The sequence below is a fragment of the Notamacropus eugenii genome, chromosome 4, assembly GCF_028372415.1.
Source record: "Notamacropus eugenii isolate mMacEug1 chromosome 4, mMacEug1.pri_v2, whole genome shotgun sequence".
Taxonomy (NCBI): Eukaryota; Metazoa; Chordata; class Mammalia; order Diprotodontia; family Macropodidae; genus Notamacropus; species Notamacropus eugenii.
Window position 1 is genome coordinate 50,618,439 of NC_092875.1, and position 15,965 is coordinate 50,634,403.

General features: G+C 42.3%; 1 protein-coding gene across 1 annotated transcript in view; it reads left to right on the forward strand.

Moving 5' to 3' along the window:
- The first annotated feature begins 2,257 nt into the window (after nt 1–2,257).
- The window catches only part of ANKLE2 (ankyrin repeat and LEM domain containing 2), a 42,269-nt gene continuing 28,561 nt past the window's right edge, over nt 2,258–15,965 (forward strand). The window contains exon 1 of the mRNA XM_072600813.1: nt 2,258–2,540. Within this exon, the coding sequence (XP_072456914.1) occupies nt 2,258–2,540 (283 nt within the window). The remainder of the gene's footprint in view (nt 2,541–15,965) is intronic.

A 15,965-nucleotide genomic window follows, 5' to 3' on the forward strand; every position in this document is an offset into this window, starting at 1 on the left:
GAGCTTAAGTAGGGTCAGGAAAGCCTGAAGATGCTCTTAGCGCTGAGGGGCCCTTAAAGGACAGAAGGCCCCTCTTCCCTCTCTCCTCTCCCACTCCCACTTCCACTTCCATTCTCTTACTGTAAGATCTTTGCCTCCTTGGGAAGAGGATTCCTCTCTCCTAAGGAAGAATTCCCCCTGCACATGTAACCAAGACCCTGAATAAAGCCTAACCCTTGTTCAACTCTGGAAAGTCTCTTCTCTCATACGTTTATCCGGTTTGGCCAGCCAAAGACCTGCGACAGGTAAGGAAAGACTCGGGTAGCCCTTAGGCCTCTAGGCCTGACACCCTGTGATCTCAGTGGAAGATGTTTCATTCTTCAACTCATGGCTTTGATTTATTTTAGGATGGGACATTATGTACAAAGTCATTGTCTATATATTAGCCCACTTAAACTTCCTAAATGTATAAGGTATTAATTACCATTAACATGGACATTATTAATTGTCCTCATTTTAACAGGTTCTCCGTTGCTCATTTAAACTTCAGAGATCTATGAACCATTATTATTAACACAGATATTATTAATTACCTCCATCTTCTAGATTTTGGAGGCTCAGACATGTTAATCGACTTCCTCTGAGTGATACAGTAGGAAAGAATCCAGACAAGATCTGAACTCAGGTTTTTCTGCCTGGAGAGAGATACAGTGTAGCTTGTGATCTGACACTCAATCACACCTCTAAAAGTAGATGCGTACTTGTCAGATAGATCGTAGACCTCATTCTTTCTATTTCAGGCAGTGAACAGAGCTCTGGATTCTGAGTCTTATCGCCTGTGTTCAAATCCCTGCTCTACCATTCATACTGCCTCAAGCCACAGCCTCTGTGGACTTGCGTTTTCTCCTCTAAAATGAGGAGTTGGATCTGAGGATCTTTAAGGACCCTTTCATTCCAGGTCCGGAGAACTACCCCTTGCGACCTGAGATGCCTTTCAAATCTGATACTGTACGATTCACGGATTCCTGAATTTAATCAATTAACATTTATAAAGCACCTACTGGATACCAGGCACTATAGGAGACACTGGGAATACAAAAAGAGGCAAAAAAAAACCCAAACAAACCAATGCCTGCCTTTGAAGGAGCTTGCACTGTAACAACTATAAACAAAGCCAGCTAAGTAATAAATAATTAAAGGAGCGGAAGCACGGCGGTTAAGACGGGTCCGGCCCGGGAACCGTCCCCGAGTGGCGGAGGTGTGGCTGATCTTCATAGGTGGAGGGAGGTTCTCATAGGAACGTCCCCACTCCGATAAAAGCAGAGGTGAACCCAGCCTCACTCTTCCGGTCTGGATCCGGGGTGTGCCGGTAAATGTTCACCCGCTGGCGGGGTGGCAGGGGCACCCACGGGACGCACTCTCAAGTTCACACCACCTAATCAGTAACAGCACCGCATCAAGCCCAGCGCTGCAGTTTCCCAAGGGGAGCTTCTGCCGAACAGCTGCAGCCCCTCCGCGCAGTGACCGTGGTGTTCCTGATGACGGGGCTGCTGCTGCTGCTGCAGAGTCCTGCCTGCGTTCCCGGGAGGGGGTCAGGCGGGCGGACACGAGTGGGGTACGCAGGGTTCATCACGCGTTAGGAGCGTTAAAACGTGGGCAAATCTGGCCGGACCCGATCCGTCTTAGAGGATCCTGGAGAATGGCGCCGCAGACTCACTGGAGGTGGGCCCCGCCCCCCCACCTCCACATCCCCAAGGAGGGGTGGGGGGAGGGGGAGGAGAAAGCTCCTGTGGGGCGGGGCCCCTGGGGTTGGTTGATGGGGACACTGGGGCGGGCTCCATTGGACTGGGCGGGGCAGAACTGGCTCCAATCCATCTAAGGGGGAGGAGCGATAGCTCAGTTAGCGGTCTCGCCCCGTCCCTACGACTGAGGGGGCGTGGCTATAGCGCGCGTGCGCACTGACATTCGGGTGCCCCAAGTTGCGCCTGTGGCTTCGGGTACCTCCGACCTTCCCCGATCCCTGTTTGTGCCTGGTTCACTGGGAGCCCCCTGCTGTCTTCACGATCTGTCGAGGAGGCGGATTCAAGGCGCCTTGAGTACTCCGGTGACCCCTGCACCTTCTTCCTTCCTGTCAGGCAGCGCTCGGGTCAGGAGGGCTGCGCGCGCAGCCGACGTCCTGAGGGCCCTGGCAGGACCCCCGCGCTACTGAGGCTGCCGGAGCCCGAGCGGGAGGCGTTATCGTCGTCGTGGTGCGGGCGGGGCCGCGGTCGGCGCGGCGATGTGGTGGGGAGACGGCCTGGGAGAGTGGCAGACTCTGGTCTGGGAGCTGCTGGGCGCGTCGGCTGTCGTGCTTCTGGTCCGCTGTCTTGTTCGCCTCTGGGAGCAGCGGCCGGGGGCGATCCGCCCAGGCGTCAGCCGAGATCGCGGCAACCTCTGCCCGGGCCGTGACTCGGGCTTGGACCCCGGCTCCGAATCCAGCCCTAGACCGGACCTCGGTGGCGACTCAGCCCCCAAACCGGCCCCCGGCCCTCCATCCCCGGTTCTCAGCGGCCGCCGCTCAGGTGAGACTGTGGAGGCCCTGGGGCCCTGCCCTCCCTCTCCCCTGGCCTAGCGGCCTCCTCTCTCGCGGCGTGCCCGAGGCCCAGCACCCCGCATCACAACGATCTTCCCTCCTTTGGGGTCTCCTCACTGCAGGGGGGCCACGTTCTACGCCCTCGAGGTCCGAGCAGCCCCGCGTCAGCCCAGGCCCCCCTGGCTCTGTGCGGCCGGGCTGAGGCAGCGAGGCTGCCACCCAGGCGGGAGGGCCCCACTGGCCCTTCCAGACTGGCCGAGGCCCCTGAGCTTTCTCAGCCGCATGTCAGTGAAAAAAGCGTTTGTACGAAACAGTCCTGACGTGTGCATGCCAGGGATGTGGTGATGATCGGAGGAGATGAGCTCCAGAAAGCGCTTTGTCAGCCTTCGAGCAGGATGTGAATGCTGTTAGAGGCAGCAAGTCCTGCCCCCCCCTCTTCTCCATCTGTGACCTTGGGCAAGTCAGGCACCCTCTCACTGATCCTGGTAACTTTAAGTGGTCTTTAAGTTGCCCAAAAGTGACCCCTCTGCGCTGGGAGAGGGAGTTGACTCTCCAAGAATTTATTTCCACTAATAAAGTCACAGATTTGAGGGAAAAGTTACTGTGCCTATTACTGGCGTGCTGGGGTAAGGGGAGCAGAAAAAGTGGAAGCAGGGCCTGGGGTCAGGATAAGGAGTGAAGGGGAGAGCTGATGAAGATGATGATACAGGTAGAGCTTGCTTCTGAGCCAGGAATAACAGGATTCCAGTCCTTTGCTAAGTGTATTTTCTCTTGACCCTAGGGAAGTCTTCTAACCTCTCCTTAATCTCAGGCAGCTCTGTAAGATGAATGACGCAACAGTTGATCAGCATCCATAGGGAGAATTCCTCACTTGGTTGAAAGTCGTAGGTTCATGTATTTTGAGTTTTCACTTAACCCCAATTGCCTCATCCTGGGTCATCTCCAGTCATCCTGATGAATATGTGGTCACTGCATTCAGATGGCTCTGGAGGAGAAGTGAGGCTGGTGACCTGCACAGCCCTCCTTCACTCAAAACAAAGTCAAGTGCAAGTCATGTCATTATTTCTCTGATGGCATGGTCTTCTTCGGCAAGGAAGGACAAACACACACACCCCTTTGTGGTCTAGACAGAATCATAGCTGACATGTGTATAACACCTGGTTCAGTTAATAGATGAGCATTTATTACATGCGTAACGTTCATTGAGCAAAGAGACTGTATTAGAAGTTTGAGGGATTCAGAGACAAAAATAAAACTGTTAGCGATTGTGAGGTCATAGGTTTAGAGCTGGAATGGACTTTAGAGATCATTTAGTCTAATACTGTCATTTTACAGGTGAGAAAACAGGCCCAGACAGGCCTCCCAAAGTCCCATAAGAGTAAGGGAAGCCAGCATTTTAGTCCTCTGCTGCTAAAGCCAGTGCTCTGTCCACCAAGCTTTGCTGCCTTCTTTTGCAGTCTGTTAGGGGACACAGCATGTAAATAGAGAATAATTTTAGGTACCAGGGTAAGCTTCCAGGAGGAGATGGCACCTGAGTTAAACCATTCAGGAAGCTGCAAGTTCTAAAGGTGGAGTGACAAGACCAGGCCTTCCAGGCATGAGTGAAGGTTCAGAAATGGGAGGGAGAGGATAGAGTTCCAGGTTTAGGGAACAGCTAGCAGGCCAGTTTTGAGTAGAAACAAAGTCTGTGAAGGGAGTGACAAGAAATACATGTGGAGATGGAAGTTGTCAGGAATGGGCTAGGAAGGACTTTTAAAGGCCAAGCTGAAGAGACTGTAGTTTCTCTTAGAGGCAGTTGAGAGGGATAAGGCAATTTGGCCATTTCCTGTAGAATGAGTTGGAGAAATGAGACCCTGGAAGGGAGGACTCCAATGAGGAGGTTATTGCAAAGTAGTCCAGTTGATTAGAGCCTGCACCTTGGTGTTTCAGTGGAGCTGACGGAGCCTGGGATGTGACTCTTGGTTTGGATCTGGGGGGAGGAGCATTGATGTCAAATGAAGATGGTGACCAACTTTGTTATGGTTTACATACCTTCCCAGCAATCCTGTGAACTAGATACTGCATGCTTTAACCCCTTTTATAGATGAGGAAACAGGCTCAAAGACAGGAAATAAGTGATTTTTTCGTGGCCATACAGCTAGTTAAATAGTTAGGATTCAACTTAACTATCTCTGGACTCCAAATTTAGCACTTTTGCTACTATGGTAATTGGATGGATGTTGGTTTGTAATGTCTAGACCTGGAAGTAACCTTGTTTGAGGTTGTTTGGTCATGTTGAGGCCCTGAGAGGGAAGGTATGTGCTCAAAATCATGCAGCCAATAAGTGCCACAGCTAAGCTTGAACTCTCTACTTTTGACTCCAGATTTGGTATACTCTTAAAAGAAATTGATGTCTTTTTTTAAAAAAATCTTTTCTTTAAAATCATCAAAATTTCTCCTAGTATCCCTCACTCTTCTTCCCTAGTAACAAATAACATTTTTAAAAATAAGAAACGGGAAAGAACAATCAGTCAAGATCCACTATATTTTTGACCACAGCAGGTGTACCTGGTATGGATTTCTGGATCTCATCCTAAGTAGGTCTTGATTGATGCCTTCCCTTACTCACGTGCATTTGTCCTTTGGCAGAACATTTATCAAGGGTCTATTATGTGCAATGCCTTGTGCCAGGTGGGTGGGAACATGTTTATCTGTTCAACTATGTCACCTTAGAGTGGTCTACTTTGCTTTGATTACATTTTGTCTTGAAAATAACCAATTTTCACAAACAAAAATAATATACCTATATAAAAAGGGAAGTCATTGAAAGGGGAAAAAGTCTTTGTATCAGATTTCTCTGTTAATGGCTTCGTATCCAGGCTATATTAACAATTAACCCAAGTACGTCTAAAAAGAGTTTTCAATGTTCATTTTAAAAATTGAGTTCTAAATTCGCTCCTTTCCTACCCCTCTCATTGAGAAGACAAGTGATTCGATATAGGTTATACATTTGTAGTCATACAAACCATATTTCCGTTTTAGTCATGTTGTAAAAGAAAATAGGCCAAAAATTTCAAAAAAACAGAAAAAGAAAGGTAAAAAAGTTTGCTTCCATCAGTTCTTTTTTGTGATGGATAGATTTTTTCATCATAAGTCTTCAGAGTTGTCTTGGATCATTATATTGCTGAGAATGGTTAAGTCACTCACAGTTCATCATCATACAATATTGCTGTTACTGTGTTCAAGTCTCCTGCTTCTCATTTCACTTTGCATCAACTCATATAAGTCCAGGTTTTTCTGAGAACATCTGTCTCATCGTTTCTTGTAGTATAATAGTGCTATTCCATCACAGTAATCTACTACAACTTATTCAGCCATTCCTCAAATGATGAGCATCCCCTCAATTTTCAGTTCTTTGCCACTAGTAAAGAATTGCTGTATTTTTGTGTAGGCCCTTTTCCTTTTTGTTTTTGTTTTTTTCATCTCTTTTGGGACGATATAAACCTAGTAGTAGTATTGCTAGGTCAAAGGGCATACATGGTTTTATAGGCCTTTGGGGGTAGTTCTCAGTTACTCTACATAATGATTGAGTCAGTTCACTACTCCACCAGCTATGCATTAGTGTCTCAGTTTTCCCATATCCCCTCCAACATTTGTCATTTTCATTTCGATCATATTATTCAGTCTAAAAGGTGTGAGGTAGTACCTCAGATTGTTTTAATTTATCTTCCTATAATCAGTAGTGATTTAGAGAATTTTCTCAAAAGGCAGCTTTGATTACTTCATCTGAAAATTGACTTCATATTTTGTGATCATTTATCAATTGGGGAATGGCTCTTATTCCCATAAATTTTACTCATTTCTCTATATATTTGAGAGGTGAGGCTTTTATCGGAGAAACTTGCTTCAAAGTTTTTTTCACAATTATGATTGCTAACTGTATTTCCCTCCATACTATTTCTCCTGTTTATTTTATTCTCTTGCCTTTCATCTGTCCTTAAAATGTTTTTGCTTCTGATTTCTGCCTCCTCCACTCTCCCTTCTATCAGTACCACCCTATTCACTTATCCCTTTCCCCTCCTATTTTCCTGTAGGTTAAGATGGATTTCTATACCTGAGTATATATGTTATTCCCTCTTTGAGCCAGTTCAGAGGAGAATAAGGTTCAAGTGTTCCCTCCCATCTTCCCCTTGACTGTACAAACTCTTTCTTGCCTCTTTTATGTGAGATAATTTGCCCCATTGTACCTCTCCCCTTCTCTTTCTCCCAGTACATTCCTTTCTCTTACCCCTTAATTTTATTTTTTTTTAGAAATCATCCCTTCATAGTCAGCACCCACTTGTGTATTCTATCTATACTCCTTCTGACTTCATAATGAGAAAGTTCTTATGAGTTACAAATATTATCTTCCGGTGTAGGAATGTAAATAACTTCACTTAATCTTAAGTTCTTTCTGATTTCCCTTTTCTGTTTACCTTTATATACTTTTCTTGAATCTTGTATTTGAAAGTCAGATTCTGTTCATCTCTGGTCTTTTTATCAGGAATGCTTGAAATTGAAAGTCCTCAATTTCTTTGTCAATTTTTTTTCCTTGGAACAGTTTTCAGAAGAAGAATTGCAAACTACTAACCACATGAAAGCATTCTCATTAATAATAAATATAAATCAGAACAACCCTCAAGGTTTTTACCTCACTCTGTGCCAATTGGCAGAGATGACAGAAGTTGAGAATAGTCCATATTAGGAGAGTTGTGGGCAGATGGCACATTAATGCGTTTTTGATGGAGCTAAAGCTATTTGGAATTATGTGAATAGTAACAAAATGTCTTTATCCTTTGACCCAGAGACTCCTTTTTTAAATCTCCCTAAGGAAGCCTTTGATAAGAAGAAAGTCCCTAAATAAACCCACAGTTTTATGGCAGCATTTTTCTTTTTTTGGTGAGAGCAGAGAATAATATGAGGTAAAGCTAGAATGTTAGTATGGAAGCAAGATGAAGGATGGGCTGGAGGCAGGATAAGCTATTAGGAGACTATTATAAGCCAAGTCAACAAACATTTACTAAATATGCGCTGGTGTCAGGCACTGTGTCAAGCACTGGGTTTGCAAAGGAAGACAAAAACTGTCTCTGCCCTGGGAGCTCAAAATCTATCTACTGGAAGAGACAGCATGCGAACAACTATGTACAAAGGACAAATTGGAGATCAACTCCGAGGGAAGGCACTGACATTAAGGTGCATTGGGAAAGGCTTCTCCCAAAAGGTGGGATTTTACCTGAGACTTGAACGAAGCCAGAGATGGGAGGAGGAAGGGAATTCTAGGCAAGGGGACTCAGTGAAAATACTGAGTTGGTAGAGGGAGTGTCTGTAAATGAGTGTGTTACCAGTCACCTGGCTACAGAGTATTTCTAGGGAGTAAGGTATGAGAAAACTAGAAAGATAGGAGGGGGTCAGTTTATGAAGTCCTTTCAAATCCAAACAGGATTTTATATTTGGTCCTGGAGATAATAGAAAACCACTGGAGTTTATTGAGTTGGGTGTAGAATGACCTGGTCAGCCCTGTGCTTTTAGAAAGGTTATTTTGATAGCTGAGTGTATGATGGACTGGCCATTGAAGTTGTCCAGACATCAGGATGGGTGGCACTGTCAAAGGAAAGAAGGGGATGTGTTTGAGACTTGTCTTGAAGTTAAAATCAATAGGCTTTGGTAACAGATTGGATATGCAGGTGTCAGAGAAGTAGAGGAATTTAGAAGGACATCTAGATTACAAGTTTGGGTAACTGGGAAGATGGTGAATTAGAAAAAGGGAAAAATGGGTGAGGGGGTGAAGATAATGAATTCAGTCTTTGACATATTGATTTTAAGATGTCTGTGAGATATCTTTTTTGAGATACCTGATGGACTTCTGCTTTGTTCAGTAAAACTTGGGACTGTCAAAAGGCCACCCCCAAGGACCTAGAAGTCAGGGCTGGATAAGTAGATCTGAGAATTATCTGCATGGAATTGGTAACAGTCTAACTGTGTCAATGAAGGCATGTGTTTTTAACATATTGGAAGGTGGAGTCAACAGGTGTTGAATATGAAATTAAATCACTGATGTAGCATAGTTTTGCCATTCAGAAAGGTGAATTATTAGAGCTTCCATTTTACTGATTGCTGTCAGTATCCTTCCCCTGGAGGTGGTCAGGGTAGCTACAGAGAAAGACTTAGAACTGCCCCGACTTAGAAATTACTACTAACATCATCCCACTGCTGGGATTTTCTGCCTTGTTACTTTTACAATTTTAATTTTACCCTCATTTGCATCCCCTCAGGGACTATCTAAACCTGGGGTGGGGAACCTGCTGCCTCAATGCCATTTCTAGGACTTCTAGGTCCTTTGGGGTGACCTTTTGACTGAATCCCAAGTTTTATAGAGCAAACCTTTTATTAAGGAAATTTATTCTGTGAAGTTTGGGTTCAGTCAGAGGACCACACTTGAGGATCTAGAGGGTCACATGTGGCCTCAGAGCGGTAGGTTCCTCATCCATGATCTAAACTCTCTTATGTATCTGACCAAGTCCTCTCTCTGCTGCTTCATCAAGTGGTCTTAGAGACCTAGTATAAGAGATGATTGAATTTTGTTTCCACAGAAATTATATGAACATGATTTGAAGTCATACTGGTGGCTCATGTCAGAGACAAAACAGCCTGTGGGATGTTGGCCACCTGACAATCAGCATATCTAAAAAAAAGCAGACTCCTTTTGTTTGTTCTGAGAAGGCCTTTTTCCAGTGTGTCAGAAACTGTAGAACCAGGTATGGTTCACAAGGAATGAAGTCCATTGACCCAGATGCTGTCTTAGATAATGGGTCTTTTTCTCATGGATATTCTGGGATATCTTCATCTCACAGCTTTTGTCAAGTCTCTTCGCAGTTGAGAAAATTCCTTTCTCAAGCTATGGATGATGTAAACAACCTGGGAGGAAACTCAAAGCACTTTATGAATTGTCCTTTTCTTTATTTAAATATAAACAAAAATGAAGATGAAAAGGGAGGGGGAATGAAATATGGAAATGAGAAGATGAGGTCAGGGTGTAGGACCCCCCCCCCGGGGGGGGGGGAGTGTGGCTTAAGGGTTTTTTGTGAACACTGACCTGACCAATGGGATTCAGGAAGGAAATTCGAATCTGGATAGATTATAAAAGGGCTTTTGTACTTGTCTTAATGTGTGCTTGGGCCTACCAGATCACCTGCAGAAATGATGTGAAATTAAAATCTTTTTTTTTCTAAATTCACTCACGGCCACGTGGAATTCTTGGTAAGACAATTATTTCCCACACTAGTGAGGGGAAATCCAGTACTATCAGACAGTCCATTCTTTCCTCTTTCCAGAATTTTAATTGTTAGTGCATAGTATCTTGTTTTGCTCTCACAGAAGTTGTTGGGAGACAAGAGCTGTGGGGAAGCTCACTTATTTTATTTTGCTAAGACAATGGCCATCCTGGGTCAGGGAGACTAGAAAAGTTAAACTAGAAAAACTGGTTCAAGCCTGAGGGGTCATACCCAAGTCACTAGTATCCTGACTCACATACCTACATAATCTGCATTAGGGGGGAGTGTAGGGAAATAAGTGTGAGGAATTTGACTAACCCTAGCTCTACCAAGAGGGACTGAACTGTGTAACCACATCCCTGCTTCTGTGTCAGTGTGGGTATTCCTAGTGAGCACCACACCCACTTCCTCTGGAGAAGTGTAAAAATAAATGTCTTCCTCTGCCCACTGTCTCTGAATTCTTTCAGTGAGAATGGGTTTATCACATGGGTCTTGCAGAGGGCACTCCGGGAAGGGACGCAGTGGGCAGCGGCAGCTCATCCTGAGCTAACTTACTGACCTTGCCTGGTAAGCCCTATGATCGCCACACCTGTGTTAAAGGGCATATCATGTGGATCTTCCTAAGGGCATGCTAACAGGGAAGGAGTGGATAGCGGTAGCTAGTCCAGGTTAACTCCCTGACCCTCTCTGGGAAGGCCTGTGATCCCCATAACTGTGCTTCTCACATAAGGAAGTTTTTTTCTCTTCTTAATGTGAAATTTGTATCTCTGCACCTGCCACCTACACTCCAAATTCTGCCCCGTAGGGCGAAGCACCACAGGTTTGATTCTGTCTTCCACATGACAGCCCCTTAAATGCTTGAAAACTACTATCCTTTTCTTTCTTAGTCCTCACAGTGCTCCTGTCCTTCCGCTGAGCTTCCTGTGTCATGGTCTTGAGCCTGTCAGCCTTCTCCTGATCACTCAACTCTGGATCTCAACTATTGTTGTTGAGATGGTCATCGTGGTCCAACTGAGTAAAGCGTTATGGGACTGTCCCTTCATGTTTTTCTTAATGCCTCCAAACATCTTTTGTTGTTCAGTTGTTTTTTTCAGTCGTATGCAACTCTTTTGTGACCCTATTTGGAATTTTCTTGGTAAGGATTAGTTTGCCGTTTCCTTCTCCAGCTCATTTTACAGACAAGGAAAATGAGGCAAGGTACCTTGCCCAGGGCCACATAGCTAGTGAGTACCTAGGCCAGATATGAACTCCCTACACCAGCTAGCAGCCCAAACATCCCAGGAGGGTTTTTTTGGTTGTCATATTTTTTGTTGTCATGTTGTATGCTATTGTCTCATATGAAACTTGTAATCCTCTAATACCTTTTGGTTCTTTTCCCATGTCTTTCATGCTTCTCTCATCTTGTCCTTGAGATTCTGATATTTTGAGTCCAAGTGAAGACCTTTTAAATTTTCTCTTCTTCAATGTGGCCTATTCTTCTATAGTATTTTGATATTCGTGCTAAAAAGGGATTTTGGAGTCGGTCTGGTTTGACTGCCCTAGACATAGAAGAGTGTTGCCATTGTATACCAAACACTTAACCTCTTTGGTTTCCTCATCCGTCCAGTGGCATTTTCCAGACAGCTGGGGAAAAGGCTAGTCAAGATCTTATCCAAATGTTGTACATAATGCCTTTTTTTGTAATGTGTTGACCAATACTGTTGACTTTGTTATTTTTTTAAAGAAATTCTTTGTGATAAGAGATGACTTTCAGGGAAGGAGATAGAGAGACCTAAGTAACTCAGAACAAAAATATCAATGAAAATATCTTGTAAAATGGAAATGTTTATTATGCTATAACTATTACTTAGTAAACCCCTCCTAGATAGCCCTAGGTCATCCTTATCTAAGTGGCCATAAATTAGCTGTGCAATAATTCTAGAATTTTGCTGGGTTGAACATCAGCCTCCTTTGTTTATTTGTTATTTTCTGGAAATTTTAGTTTTCTGAAATTTTCCTTTTCTTATGTAATTTTTCAAAGACTGAACATTGATTCTAAAATCACATTTCTAAGTTTTATCTGTATATTAATTCACCTAAAGACTTGACCTCATCTAAAAAAACTCCATACTCTGTTATCTCGTCACCTTTCTTAGTATTTTTTAAAATTAAAATTTTTTCAGGTAATAAAAATATGGCTTCTCTCCTTCTCACTCCTTCTCTCCCCCCCATTGAAAAATGGAAATAAAGTAAACTCTTGTAAAACAATGTATAGCTATTCAAAATAAATTCTCTCATTGACCATGTTAAAATAAGTGTGTGTGTGTATGTCAGTCTGTACTCTGAGCTAGTCTTTTTATTTCATGATTCCTCTGCAGTTGTGGGTTGGTCAAATGATTTTCAGGGTTGTTTGCCTTTACAATGTTGGTGTTATATAAATTGTTTGGATTCTGTTCACTTCTTTCAGCATCAATCTAAGCAAATCTTCCCAAGTTTCTTTAAAACCTTTTCTTCCTTTATTTGTTTCTTTTTCTCTTTCTTTTTTTACTTAATAGTATTTTGTTTCATTATATGTAAAGATAGTTTTCAACATTCATTTTTGAAAGATTTTGAGTTCCAAATTTTTATCCCTCCTCTCTCCACAAGACAACATGCAATCTGATAGAGGTTATACATGTATATATTTCCACATTAGTCACGTTGTGAAAGAAGAATCAGAACAAAAGGAGAAAAAAACCAAAAAATTGAAAATAGTTTGCTTTGATCAGCCTTCAGACCCCATAGTTCTTTCTCTGGATGTGGATAGCATTTTCCATCGTGAGTCTTTTGGAAATGTCTGGGTTCGTTGTACTGCTGAGATTTAAGTCTGTCAGTCTCTTCATCATTTCTTGCACCTCACTAGTACTCTCTTTCATATAGCATACATACTTGTTCAGCCATTTCTTAACTGATGGCATCTATTCTAGCAGACATCCTGGTCTCTTCCTCCATAAAGATAACTGAGGCAGTCTCCTCCATACTTTTCAGTTTCAAAGGGAGAGATTTTTCTCTTCCTCGTTAAGATTAATTCTCATGATCCCATCTCTTGACCCCTTCAGGGCATTTCTGAATGAATGAAGAAAGTTTTTATTAAGACTTACTATATGTTGAGCACTGGGCTAAGTGCATTGCTCAGGATACAAATACTAAAGCATAATTGGTCCCTGTTCTCAGGGAGCAGGATGAGTCTTCCTGATTCCAGGCCCAGCACTGTTATCGATTATGGCACCTAGCTGCCCCTTTAATTTTTCAGAGGGTACTGATGTTATGTTCAAATACCAGTTTATTTAGCTATTTCCCAATCAGTGAGTGTGTACTTTTGTTTCCAGTTCTTTATAAAAAGTGGTGCTGTAAATATTTTGTCATTGGGCCTTTCTTTCTCTGAACTTGAGATATATACCTAGCAGTGAGGTCTCTGGGTCAAAAGGTACAGACATGCTAGTTACTTTTTTAAAGCATAATTCCAAATTCCTTTCCAGTATGGTTGGATTAATTCACAATAATGTATTAATTGTATTAATAATGTTATTAATCACCTCATCTTTTTGCAACTGCTCTAAAATTGTCTATTCCCGTCTTTTTGTATTTTTGCCAGCTTGCTGGTTTAAGTGAAACCTCAGAGTTGTTTTGATTGACATCTCTTTTTTTAAAAAATAAAGAATATTTTTATTTTTTCTGAATTACATGTAAAAACTATTTAAACACTTTTTCTTTTTTTTAATTAATTTATTTGCTTTCAGTTTTCAACAGTCACTTCCCTAAGTCTTAAATTTTCTCCCCTTCTCTCCCTGAGACGGCTTGCAGTCTTATATGGGTTCTACACATATATTCTTATTAAACACATTGTCACATTAGTCATGTTGCATAGATGAATTAAAACAAATGGGAGAAACCATGAGAAAAAACAAAACATAACACAAGAGAAAATAGTCTGCTTCATTCTGCGTTCCAATTCCGTAGTTCTTTCTCTGGATGTGGATGGTATTTTGCGTCAAGAGTCCTTTGGGAATGTTTTAGGTCCCTGCTTTGCTCTGAAGGGCTAAGTCTCTCAGAAACATTCCTCACACACTGGGGCTGTTAACTGTGTATAATGTTCTAGTTCTGCTCATTTCACTCAGCATCAGTTCATATAAGTCTTTCCAGGCTTTTCTGAAGTCCTCTTGTTCATCATTTATTTTTATGACTCTTGAGTCTTATATTTGGAGATCAAATTTTCTATTGAGCTCTGACCTTTTCATCAGGAAGGTCTGGAAATGCGTTATTTCATTGAATGTCCATCTCCTGGCAGGGCTGCAACTCTATCCACTGTGTCACCCAGCTGCCCACTCCCTTGATACTCTTGACATTTTGTTCCTCCAAATGAATTTTGTGGTTATTTTTTTTTGGCTCATAATTTTTGATAGTTTGATATGCCACTGAAAAAGCAAATAAAAATAGGCAATATTGTCATATATATTAGTTTGACCTACCCATGAGCAATTAATATTTCACTACTTATTTTAAATCTCTTATTTGTGTTATGAAGAGTGTTTTTTCATTGTGTTCATGTAGTGCCTGTGTTTGTCTTGGCAGGTAGACTCCCAAATATTTTATTCTGTCCATATTTTGAATGTAATTTCTCCTGCTATCTTTTCTGGATGGGTTGTGTTGGTACTATATAAAAATTTCAATGATGATTTAGGTGAGTTTATCTAATATCATGCAACTTTGCAGAACCTGTTAATTTTTTCATTTGGTTTTTAGTTGACTCTCTAGGATTCTCTAAGTATACCATTATATATCATCTGCAAAAAGTGATAGTTTTGTTTCCTCGTTACCTGCGCTTATTCCTTCAATTTCTTTTTACATTTTCTTCATCATTAATAGCCTGGGAATTATTTAAGTAGCAGTAAAGTAAAGGGAGGACATAAGTGGAGACCTAAATACAGAACAAGTTCAGTTCTGTTCAGCAGCATTTATTTAGATTGAATTAACCAAATACAAATCATCCTCCCAGGACTTTAGACTTAGAGTATGTTTTTCATCCAAAGTTACTAATTTCTAGACAAATCTTTTTAGATGATATATTAAATAATTTAGTATAAGCATTCAGTTGAAAATCTGGAATGTTGGCAGTCATTCCTGACCACCTGTTTAGAATTTTACATTCAAAAAGCAATATTTAGAGAATTTTGGGGGATGGATATACAATTCAGACTTATGATTTTATCAGTGTAAGGAACTCCTAATGTGGAGAATGCTTTAGCAATGTCATTGGTAATTCATATATCTACTTCTATTTATATGTGGAATTCATTATCTTTACCCCCCAAAGCCTTCCCCCTTTCTTTATTTCTATAGAGGGCAATGCCATCATCCTTTCAGTCCATTAGGTTTGCAACCTAGTAGTCATCCTTGACTCCTCATTCTTTCTCATTTCCTCTACCCTCCCCCCATATCCAATCTATTGCCAGTGCCTCTTAATTTCATCTTTTCAATGTCTCTCAAATATGGCCTTCTCTCTTCTGATGAAACCACCACCCTGGTGCAGGCCTTGATCACTTTATACTTGGACTATTGATATAGCCTTCCTGATAGTCCAACTGCCTCAAGTCCCTTACCATTCCAGTCCGTCTTCCATTCAGGCAAGAAAATGGTTTTTCTAAAACCAAGGTCCAGTCATGTCACTCCTTTACTTAAAACTCCACTGACTCCCTATGGCCTCCAGGAGCCCCTACAAATGTTCTGTTTGACCCTTTATAAGCTAGCCCTTGCCTTTTCTAGGCTTCTTACACCTGACACTCCAGAACTCTACTCTTAATCCAGTGACACTGCTTCATAGCTGGTCCACGTTCATCTCTTGTTGGCTACAAGCAATCTCTGCTTATCCCCCTTGCCCGGAAATCTCTCCCTCCTCTGTTCCAACTGTGGACCACTTCTGCTTCTTTTAGAAATCCCATTTTTTACTAGAAGCCTTCTTCAACCTCTCTTAATTCTAGCATCTTTTTCTGTTTGTTATTTCTTATTTATCCTCTGTATAGCTTATTTTATACTTTGGAAGCTCTTTGAGGGCAGAGACCATCATTTGCCTCTTTTTGTGTTTCTGGATCTCAGCGCAGCACTAAGAA